We start from the raw sequence: 11,988 nt of genomic DNA on the forward strand, positions 1-11,988 counted from the left end.
ATATCGTCTAATTCAACACACATTTATCACTCTGGGAGAGTGAGAGAGACATCCACATGTTCATGTAGAGTTTATGAATGGGTGTGTTTGGATCAAATTGGCTTTTGACAACCGTTCAGCACAGAGCTGATTAGGGATGGAGTCAGTCAGCTCTGCAACAAGTTACAACACACTTTGTGAAGGACAATGGCAAACAAACAAGAATGTTGAAAATAGTGTTAATCCAGCAATAGTCATGGACATTTTACATTCGTCATTTAGCATCTCTAAATGATATTATATTAAATCAATGATCCATCTTTTAGCAGGTCTTTATTCTGTGGTATTTGTTGTGTTAAAGTTAAGAGGTAAAAACAAACATATATTAATCATTATTGTTCCCGGCTGTCTCGACAGTATTCTAGCTAGTCAGGTAACTGATGCAGTTAGTATTACTTGATCTGGCAGTATGAAGTCTTCATTCCATTTGACTGTCCCATCGCACGAGAGCTGCATCAATGTGGTGGGATCCACTTCCAGTACTTTAGCTCTTCTTCTAATAGCTGGTGCTCATTTCAGTCAAGATCAAGCTACAGTAGACCACTAACCAGAGGCTCTAAGTATCAAACATCTGATCTAGAATCTAGAATCCCCTGTCCATGTAATGTTTTTTTTAAATTGTGATCTAAAAAGGCCAAACTGATCCTAAATCCGCACTCCTACTCTGAGAAACACCAGAACATCAAATCTCACTCCGAAATGTATATTTCATTGCAAAAACCAATGAACCCCATACTGAGTTTAGTGAGAGAGCACACCATCTAGTGTAGAGTTTAAACACTGCAACAGTATATGACGTCTCCCGTTCCGGTCATCGTATGAGACAGCTCGTAATACCGAGCCATTTCTTTCCTTAGCTCTTCTTTTGTGATAGCAAAGTGTGTTTCTGTACAGTTTAAAGTCAAATGTAATAGATTTGAATAAGTGTAATAGTTGTCTTCGTAGACCGTCTCGGAAATAATACTCCACTAAATGTTCATTAAAATAACACAATCAATCTAAAGTGCCACTGAACTACATTAACAAACATGTTGTTTTCCCTCATACACCCCTAATGAAAATACTGATACTATTCCTCTGTGTTGGTTTATTCACACGCACACCTTCCTGAACACTGACTGACTTCAAGATACTAGGCCTTCTGGTTGGTTAATACAAACTAACTCTATTGCACCAGCCTGCTCTGACCAAACCTATTCACACTACTAAACCAAGCTGAGCTGGTCTGGTTACCCATCCTATCCACCATAGTTACTGGAACATGCTGGAAAGGACATTATGAAAAGAACGTATGCAAGCCAGCACAGTACTGGGCCTGGCTTCTCGATAGCGATGGAATTTAGGCTTACGGAGGCTTTAGGAGTGTTTTAACAATGCATCTTTCCTACAATGGCAGAAGATGTAACGCCACACAGACAGAACGTTCGCTAAGTGTGTCGATACTGACAAGATTGAAAGAAATCGGATCAGCTTTCTTCATTAATATCTTACCTTAAAATGATAATGATTCCACAATACTGACGACGGATCAGCTAGTGCGGCTGCAAATACTGAGGCCACTTATTGTAATGCTTACCCTATGATACATATGTCAAATCTTGATTTAGTGCATCATGAAATATATAAAGGCAGAAATTACAGATGGTAGCCAAATAGATAAATAAAACTAATGGAAATATAGGCCTATGTAGACTACAATGTGGGTAGGTAGGCTATTTATATCTGAATGCAGTCATATCGGTTTTCATTTTAAGCATAATTTTGTCTTTTGGTTGTTTCTAACGATTGCAAAGGCATTGGCAACTCTATATTTGCAGTCAACATCGTTGTGAAGTTATCGGTGGTCACAGAGAGACAGAGAAGCATCTTGAGTCTATGTTTAGTGGAAGGGAAAAATAACACTAGCTGTTCTAGGAGTGATCTGAGGCAGGTGGTAAATAACAAGCGTTTTCAAGTGCAACTTTAGTAAGGATGGCTTTGGAAAACAGTTCTGAGATTTAACAATGCTCCTACGAAGGTTCTAACTATGAACACAGCCTTAAGATGCTTTTGGGAAACCGGGCCCTGGTTCAGCACAATAGTGTGAAAAGAGTATGTCTGTTTATCTGTCCTCTCCAGTAGAAGGATAACGTGATTGACCTTGTGAGAGTCGGTCGGTTTGTTTCTCTGTGTGGCAGCTGCAGTGTAGCTTGGTGGTAGACATGGTGAGCATAGCATTGAGTCTGGTTCAACCAGGCGTGCTGCAGCATGTCCCCTGTCCCCTCAGCCCTGCCAGTCCCAGGGGATGCACAAGTCCCCGTCCTGCATGACAGAGTAGAAGTGGGAGACCTCCACCCGGAGGCCCTCCATGAGGGGGAAGCGTTCCTCCAGCAACCGCCTGCAGCAGGGGATCATCTGGTTGTGTCTGACACTGGGCTCCTTGGACAGATTCCTCAGGGCCAGAGCCTCCAGGCAGTGGAGCAGTACCTCCTCCTCCTCCTTCTGCAACCTGGGGGACGGACACAGGTCAGGGTCACACACAGAGCACGCCTAGCCACACACAGACCGAGGGATAATCAATACAACAACGTACACAGACATGTAGGAAGTAGGAGGGCAGGAAGACAAGGTTGACAGACACTAACTGGTTCCTGTGTTTGATTCGTTGTCGGGCCTCCCAGGCCATGCTCTGGAGGAAAGTCTGTAGTCTGCTGGGCTCACAGGTGGCTGGGATGACGAAGTGACCCATCTCATGCAGGCTGGGGCTGGAGCGGTCACTGGGACAAAACACCACAGGTACATCATCAGTGGTCAGGGAATCTCTCACATGCCTCTACACCAGGTTCCCCTCTAGGCAGCCCGCTGGTGATTTCATTTGGCCCTTCCAAGTTCTCTGAGCAAAATAAATCAATAATAAGAAGAAAAAAGTTTTGGAATTGTTGTTGGACATAAAATACTAAAGTCACACAAAAAAAATCTCAAAGTGATTTTATTTTAAGAAATCTCTTCCCAAGTATCCCCACACATAAATAGCAAGGCTTATGTGATCCTATCCCAATGTAATCAAGGTTTGAAATTATTCTGCTTTTGTCAAATACTATGTCTATTTGGGATCCAAATTATTTATAACTATGTTCCGGCCCCCCGGCCTTCAGGAAAAGTCGTCCCACAGCTAAATGTATACTGAACAAAAATGTAAACGCAACATGCAAAGTGTTGGCCCCATGTTTCAGGAGATTAAATAAGATTCCAGAAAATGTTCCAAATGAACAAAAAACGTATTTCTCTAAAATGTTGGGCACACATTTGTTTGTTTACATCCCTGTTAGTGAGCATTTCTCTTTTGCCAAGACAATCCATCCACCTGACAGGTGTGGCATATCAAGAAACTGATTAAACAGCATGATCATTACACAAGTGCACCTTGTGCTGGGGACAATCAAATGTGCAGTTTTGTCACAACACAATGCCACAGATGTCTCAAGTTGAGGGAGAGTGCAATTGGCATGCTGACTGCAGGAATGTCCACCAGAGGTGTTGCAAGATAATTTAATGTTCATTTCTCTACCATAAACCGCTAATGTCGTTTTAGAGAATTTAGCAGTATGTCCAACTGGCCTCACAACCGCAGACCACGTGTAACCACACCAGCCCAGGACCTCCACATCCGGCATCTTCACATGCACCATCCACCTGGACAGCTGATGAAACTGTGGAGTATTTTTGTCTGTAATAAAGCCCTTTTGTGGGGAAAAACTAATTCTGATTGGCTGGGCCTGGCTCCCTAGTGAGTGGGCCTATGCCCTCCCAGGCCCACCCATGACTGTGCCCCTGCCCAGTCATGTGAAATCCATATATTAGGGCCTAATACATTTATTTCAATTGACTGATTTCCTGATATGAATTCAGTAAAACCATTGAAATGTTTGCATGTTGCGTTTATATATTTTTGTTCAGTGTAATTCTACAGACTGGTATTACAGTAGCATCAAAATCACACCCTTGAACAGGAATGTGCTGCATAAACAGAGTATTTTGGCCCACTGGTAGACAGTCGGGTACATGGTCTGTGGTGTGGGTGGATAGGGAAGAGTCTCTTACTTCTCCAGGGTCATGGCCAGACCTTGCAGGCTCCTGGGATGCAGGGCTAGGCGTCGGGCCAGTAGTCTCTTATGGAAGGTGTTGAGGATGCTGCAGTGTTCCTCTATAGGCTGTACAGGTCCCAGTCTCTCTATGTTAATTACCTGAATACCTCCCAACACATGGCTGATCCTCTCCTTCAGCCACTCTGTCTGCTGGAGCAGGCTACAGTAGCTTGGGAGACTCACAAACAGCTAGGACACATGTACACACACAAACAAACACAGAACATGAGCAACAGGAGAATAAAAAAGACTGGTCACTTTTCCAGCTGAAATGTAACATGTGCCATACTTTTGTCCATTGGTGATGAACATCCATTGTTCCCAGCATCACATGACCCGAGGCATTCATCCCTGATTGGTCAGTGAATATTATAGTGTGTCCTAAAAGAAAATAAGGAATGCATAAAGTAATTTACCATACATCATTTTAATTCACTCATCATTCTCTGTCAGTCAGGACATCTTTCAAAATGTCAACAGAATAGAACAATTCAAGCCCACTCTTAAGACAAAGACCCTTATTGACTCTCTTCCAGGTGTGTATACCTCGCAGGTTGAGCACAGCCTCAGGGTTCTGCTGGGAGAGACGGCTCAGACTCTGGAGCTGACAGCATCTGTGAGTCACTCCCCAGCTTCGCTGCCACCTGCAGGAGGGAGGAGGTATTGTCCTCAGATCAGGTGTTCAAGTGAGAGCAGAGATCTCCATCAAGATGTAACAACAGGAGGCTCAAAGTCTCCAGAACATTGATAATACGTTACTTTGGAATGACATTGACCACCTTCTGTTGTACCGCAGGCCAGTAGAACCCAGTCAAACAGTAACTCACTCAAACATGCACCCTATGAAGCTGAAGGGTCTATGCACTTTACTTCATAGGACCAGCACTGTGCATCAGAGTCATGTATTCGGTGCATGTGACATTTTGATTTTTACTATGCATCTCTGCACCATTTTCTATCTGCATGGGAGTTGGTGCACTTAATGAAACTCACCAATGGTTTCTTCTTCTATTAGAATGGAACAGCTGTTGTTCAGAGTGTTGATGATTACCTAATATCTTCCAAGGCAAATTTCTGACACAATTCCTTCTTGAGTCTCTTCAGCTCCTCCCGTCGAGGGACACTGGCGTTCTGCTTCTTCGTAGCCTCCTTCTCGTGGTTTCTCAGCCACAAGCTGCAGCAGAGAGACAACTCTTCAGACAGACCAATGGCTCGCTTGTAGAGCATGTCACTTCTCTCAAGGCATGAGTGGAATGAGCCAACCAGAGGAACACAAGTACACAGGCAGTGACAAAGACAGCAAGATCATTTGTTTCTATTTAAACCCGTCTTCGGAATGCATCTGTGAATTTGAGTTGACAGTTAAAAAGTGATCAAGCTAAAGCAATGCTAATGTCTATGTCATTCGACATACATAAGAAGTTACCGTTTGCTTTGGCTAGGTAGTCACTATACAGTACCTTAGTGTGGGCTCTACTTTCTTGGCCTGCTTCAGCTCCTGCTCTGGGTCTCTGAAGCCAGTGAAGCTGTAGTAGCTTTTGTCCCATTTGATGGGCCTGTAGAAAGGGTTCCCATGCCCAGCCACTGGCTGCTGGCTCTTGGGTGACTCTGAGCTGGCCTTCAGTCCCTTCATGTGCTCTGTGGACAGACTGCAGGACTTCAACACATCCATTACGGTGGTCAGGACATCCTTGGTCTGCAGAGTGAAGCTGACCGAACGGAACCCTGGGAAATGTGGTCAAATGTATTACAAACATAGTCAGTCACAAAAAAACATCTATATTGCAAATGGCAGCATGTTCTCTATATAGTGCACTATGTTTAACCAGGGTGCATAGGGTGCCATTTGGAATGCATCCATGCATAATACTCACTCTCTCAGAGGAAACGGTATGAAAAAAACAAATGATCAAGAAACACCAATACTGTATAGTCTACATTTTAAGCAGGATAAAAGGACATTACCAGGAGGAAGGACGTCCTTCTGAATGTCTTCCTTCTCCTTTATTTCCCTGACATAAAAGGTGAGCTTTGTTGGTTGGACTGAGCGGGTCCCCGGTTTCTGAAGGTTTTCCAAATAACCATTGAGTCTCTTGAGGGAATTTTCATTCACTTCCTGAAGAGAATTACACAAAGACCGTTATGATTGGCAATTCCACGATAACAGAATGATTCTGAGGCTCATATTTTTCACTTTAAAAATGTCAAACAAAAAACAATGAATGCAAAGTTAAACAAACCATACAACTCTATGCACAAGGACGACTTTTAACAAATACCACTGAACATTTTACAAAAACACATTTACTTGAATAATAGTGCAGATGCAAAGTTTGGTAACAGAAGGACGGTTCATGCTGCATCTACACCGTTCTTCAGGTAAATGTGTTTTTGTAAAACGTTGAATGGAAATTGTTGAGTCGCCGTGGAATTTCCCTACGACATAATTCTATGATACATGGACATTATTGCTCTTTTGAACTACGACAGGACATAATCATTCACCCTTTCCCTGGGATGCTGGCCAAAGAAGTCTGGGTGCACTGCAAAGTAGAAAGGTCTCAGTGCATTGATAGCATCTGCCCCTGAAAGAGCTCTCTGATGGACCAAATGTGCTGCGACATGTCTGTTCACCACTCTGAAAAACAACATGGACCAGAGAGGGAGGATAAAGGGTTGTCACTATGATCACTATGAAGTCCAAAGGGAGCCTGCTGTGCATTACATCAGGGTCTCCCAAACTCAGCCCCCCCAGTGCACGTTTTGGTTTCTGCCCTAGCACTACACAGCTGATTAAAATGGTAAAATCTTGATGATGAGTTGGTTATTTGAATCAGCTGTTTAATGCCTGGGCAAAAACCAAAACATGCACCCAGGGGGGGCCCCAGGACCAAGTTTTGGAAACTATGCATTACATCACTAACAACAGTGGTCCTTTTCACAAAATCAATTCTGTGTGCAGGTGATGATGTAAGTATGATAATGTAAGTACTATAGTGGGTTATTTACCTCATGGCACTTCGCAGGAGCGAGGCCACAGACATAGCTGTAGCTAGCTCTAGCTGGACACCATCAAATCAATGACTTGTGACATCCACAGGTGTTGATTCTCTCCTGTTGACAAAATAGGTTACAGATTATGAGCTGACTGACTGGTCCAAACTGACAAATCTTAATAAAGATTGTTGTAGCATTTATACTACAGCAGTAGCTAGCCAGCTAAGCCTTGGTTTGTGGGTGCAAACTCAAAATAGGTCTTATTTACAGTATCTTTGGCATTCACAGGACTAGCCTAAGGCAAGGCCAAGGGGACACATTGGAGAACACTCCAAACAACAACGCTATCAAATCGTCTGGCTTGCAAGTTCTTTCAGTTTATTCCAGCACAAAACTGAGTAATACATTGTATGACTTGTTATAACTAACAGATAATCACAACAACAAACAGGTTCAGCTAGTTTACCCACCTAGCTAGCTTCCTTGCAAGCTAGCTGTCAGCTGAAAATAAGCAACCACATTCAGACTGTACCAGCCACATGTCGATAAGTGTTTGGCTCAGAATTTATCAAAATTAACGAATACAGATTACCTTCTAAAGACTGCATTGCTGAATTGGTAGTATGGCAGGGATTTTTTTACATAGATTTTGAGTCCAACGTCAGCCAGTGGTCCATGCACAGCAATCAGACAGACAAAAGCAATCGCACTACTATACTAAAGCATCGATAGCTCTGATATGGACGTTTAATGACCTCTGCTGGTGACTTCTGCAGGTTAGAAAGCTACAATTATTATCTCGCGGATCATTGCACCTCTTCCAAAACGCAGTCCAAATTCATTTTTTTCTGTATTTTGTATGATATTGTACAACAACAGCAGATGAAACTAACACCGTAAAAGAGTGATAAAATGTGATAAGTGTTATTTCCTGATTGTTGCTGGTTGAAAATACAATCTCCACCAGACCTTTTAATCAGCAGGTTTTGCATGGGTGAAGTTTTAGCTTTCCATGGTGACATCTTCAGGTGGTAAATTAGTTAGACCAATAACAAAGACAGTTCCAAACCTCTGTCAATAACAGCTAATTTTCGGGTTTTCCCCTTCCCACTCAGACCACTAAGTCCTAGCAAAATATTGCTTGAGAAACATTGGTTTCTTTTTGACCATTTTAATGGAAATCAATTACATCAAGGTTAATACCCAGACATTATTTGATAATGATATAAAAACGTCTGTATTGGATCTTTAACCAACGTCAGATTCTGATGGATCATAGATGTTCATTTTCTTCACCCACAAAATGATTTTAAGACACCTTCCTTACTGCCTTTCTTTGGCTTGTTTCTCAAACGTCACATTTTCCCTCCAGTCCAGGTTGTCCATCTGCAGCAAACCCTTTTTGTGCTTCATCATACCTGGGATTTCAGGAGGCTGCTGGGGGGAGGACAGCTCATAATAATGGCCAGAACGAAGCAAATGGAATGGCATCGAACACCTGGAAACCATGAGTTTGATACCATTCCAGTGATTCCACTCCAGTCCTTACCAATGGTGGAAAAAGTACTCAATTGTCATACTTAAGCAAACGTAAACATACCTTAATAGAAAATAGAAAATGACTCAAGTAAAATTCACCCAGTAAAATACTACTTGAGAAAATACTAAAAATATTTGGTTTTAAATATACTTAAGTAAATGGAATTTCTAAAATGTACTTAAGTATCAAAAGTAAAAGTATAACTCATTCCAACTTAATTATATTAAGCAAACCAGATGTTTATTTTTATTTTCTATTGACAGATAGCCAGGGGCACACTCCAACACTCAGACATCATTTACAAATGAAGTATTTGTGTTTAGTGAGCCTGCCAGATCAGAGGCAGTAGGGATGACCAGGGATGTTCACTTGATAAGTGTGTGAATAGGACCATTTTCCTGTCAAAATGTAATGAGTACTTTTGGGTGCTAAGAAAAATTATGGAGTAAAAAGTACCTTATTTTCTTTAGGAATGTAGTGAAGTAAAGGTAAAAGTTGTCAAATATACAAATAGTAAAGTAAAGTACAGATACCCCCCAAAAACTACTTAAGTAGTACTTTAAAGTATTTTTACTTAAGTACTTTACACCACTGGTCCTTACCACAAGCCCTTTCTCCCCAATTAAGGTGCCACCAACCTCCTGTGCTGTGAATATCAATGGATTACATTTGTGGTCAAGTGCTTGTAAAATAAATCTATTTGGTTTGCTAAGTATTATAGTGTATTAAGACATTAGCAAAAATATATTTTGATATACCCAAATGCAACAATATAAAATGTAATGTTCAAAATAGAATCTATTTTACATTTCAACATACATTTTTATACAGTATTAAATTGCATAAAATATATTCTAAGAGTAGCGTGTTTTCTACCTCATTACACATTTGACAATACAGTGTATCCTTCATAGAGATACATTTCTCAAATCAGGCCATAGGATGCATACCTCCTACATTAGTAATGTGTAATTCACCACAACACACTATGTACAGGGTGTTTCCACATGTACCAAACACATACACTACCGATCAAAAGTTCTAGAACACCTACTCATTCAAGGGTTTTCTTAATCTTTGCTATTTTCTACAATGTAGAATAATTGTGAAGACATCAACACTATGAAATAACACATATGGAATCATAGTAAACAAAAAAGTGTTAAACATATCAAAAAATATTTGAGATTTGAGATTCTTCTAATAGACACCCTTTGCCTTGCTGACAGCTCCCACACGCTTGGCATTTTCTCAACCAGATTCATGAGGTCGTCACCTGGAATGCAGGTGTGCCTTTTTAAAAGATAATTTGTGGAATTTCTTTCCTTCCTAATTCGTTTAAGCCAATCAGTTGTGTTGTGACAAGGTAGTGGGGGGGTATACAGAAGATAGTTCTATTTGGTAAAATACCAAGTCCATATTATAGCAAGAACAGATCAAATAAGCAAAGAGAAACAACAGTCCATCGTTACTTTAAATCATGAAGGTCAGTCAATATGGAACATTTCAAGAACTTTAAAAGTTTCTTCAAATGCAGTCGCAAAAACCATCAAGCACTATGATGAAACTGGCTCTCATGAGGACCACCTCAGGAAAGGAAGACCCAGAGTTACCTCTGCTGCAGAAGATAAGTTTATTAGAGTTACTAGCCTCAGAAATTGCAGCCCAAATAAATGCTTCACAGAGTTAAAGTAACAGACACGTCTCAACATCAACTGTTCAGAGGAGACTGTGCAAATTTTTAATTTTACCTTTATTTAACCAGGCAAGTCAGTTAAGAACAAATTCTTATTTTCAATAACGGCCTAGGAACAGTGGGTGCCTGTTCAGGGGCAGAACGACAGCCCCTTGTCAGCTCGGGGGTTTGAACTTGCAACCTTCCGGTTCCTAGTCCAACTCTCTAACCACTAGGCTAACCTGCCGAATCAGGCCTTCATGGTCGAATTGCTGCAAAGAAACCACTGCTAATGGACACCAATAGCAAGAAGAGACTTGCTTGGGCCAAGAAACACAAGCAATGGACATTAGACCGGAGGAAATTTGTCCTTTGGTCTGGAGTCCAAATTTGAGATTTTTGGTTCCAACCACCATGTCTTTGTGAGATGCGGTGTGTGTGAACGGATGTGTATTTCCCACCGTAAAGCATGGAGGAGGAGGTGTTATGGTGTGGGGGTACTTTGCTGGTGATACTGTCTGTGATTTATTTAGAATTCAAGGCACACTTAGCCAGCATGGCTACCAAAGCATTCTGCAGCGATACGCCATCTCATCTGGTTTGGGTTTAGTGGGATTATAATGTGTTTTTCAACAGGACAATGACCCAACACACCTACAGGCTGTGTAAGGGCTGACCTGACTTCCACAATCCCTCAACCTCAACCAAATTGAGATGGTTTGGGATGAGTCGGTCCGCAGAAGGAAGGAAAAGCAGCCAAGTGCTCAGCATATGTGGGAACTCCTTCAATACTGTTGGAAAAGCATTCCAGGTGTTGCTGGTTGAGACAATGCCAAGAGTGTGCAAAGCCATCATCAACGCAAAGAGTGGCAATTTGAAGAATCTCAAATATAAAATATATTTTGATTTGTTTAACACTTCTTTGGTTACTACATGATACCATTTGTGTTATTTCATAGTTTTGATGTCTTCACTATTATTCTATAATGTAGAAAATAGTAAAATTAAGAAAAACCCTGGAATGAGTAGGTGTTCTAAAACTTTTGACCGGTAGTGGACATGCTTGCAGATCTTTGGGGGAGGAATTTGGAAATTCTACTGCACGGGAACTTCAACTCTATATTTATTTTAGGATGAAATTGGTTTATGAATTATACGATTAATTTCCAATGTACCGTACAGTCTGAATGCAAATAATTTGACACAATAAAATACTCAAATCATTTGCAAAGATGATCATATAAATGACAAGATACATAACTGTAGTTGTTCACATGTATCCTACTTTATTATTGGAATAATGATGCAAAAACACTTTCACTCACAAACTACCACCACACAATGAAAACATACAATTCGTTAAGTAACGAATAACAAATAAAGAGTCCTTTGATGAGTTTTAATAAAAGTATATAATATAAAGTGAAATAAAAGCAGCACCGAGGGATGCCAACAAAGCGTACTGATACTAAGACTGAGACTAACATCAAAATCCATGTTCTATTTAATCCCAGACAAAGGAATACACCCAGCCTTTCATTTGTCATGCTTTTACATAAACCGGAACACATTTCATTTTGATTGGTTATTCATTTCATGCTATTCCCATCAGC

General features: G+C 41.0%; 2 protein-coding genes across 4 annotated transcripts in view; both read right to left on the reverse strand.

Moving 5' to 3' along the window:
* Nucleotides 1–296: 296 nt before the first annotated feature.
* LOC110507551 (T-cell activation inhibitor, mitochondrial) lies at nucleotides 297–7,928 on the reverse strand. The gene is made up of 11 exons (XM_036966333.1): nucleotides 7,753–7,928; nucleotides 7,173–7,277; nucleotides 6,669–6,801; nucleotides 6,129–6,279; nucleotides 5,624–5,888; nucleotides 5,215–5,337; nucleotides 4,710–4,807; nucleotides 4,453–4,544; nucleotides 4,120–4,352; nucleotides 2,664–2,795; nucleotides 297–2,527 (listed from the first exon to the last, which is right to left on the reverse strand). Exons 2-11 carry the CDS (start codon nucleotides 7,205–7,207, stop codon nucleotides 2,302–2,304), a joined length of 1,488 nt encoding a protein of 495 aa, XP_036822228.1. The 5' UTR covers nucleotides 7,208–7,277; nucleotides 7,753–7,928; the 3' UTR covers nucleotides 297–2,301.
* Nucleotides 7,929–11,628: 3,700 nt separating this feature from the next.
* LOC118944831 (flocculation protein FLO11-like) overlaps nucleotides 11,629–11,988 on the reverse strand; it is a 28,197-nt gene continuing 27,837 nt past the window's right edge. For all 3 annotated transcript variants that reach the window (XM_036966345.1, XM_036966340.1, XM_036966353.1), the window contains one exon: nucleotides 11,629–11,988. This exon is cut by the window's right edge. The gene's annotated coding sequence lies outside the window, so the exon portion shown is untranslated.

Source organism: Oncorhynchus mykiss, chromosome 3 (assembly GCF_013265735.2).
Source record: "Oncorhynchus mykiss isolate Arlee chromosome 3, USDA_OmykA_1.1, whole genome shotgun sequence".
Lineage (NCBI taxonomy): Eukaryota > Metazoa > Chordata > Actinopteri > Salmoniformes > Salmonidae > Oncorhynchus > Oncorhynchus mykiss.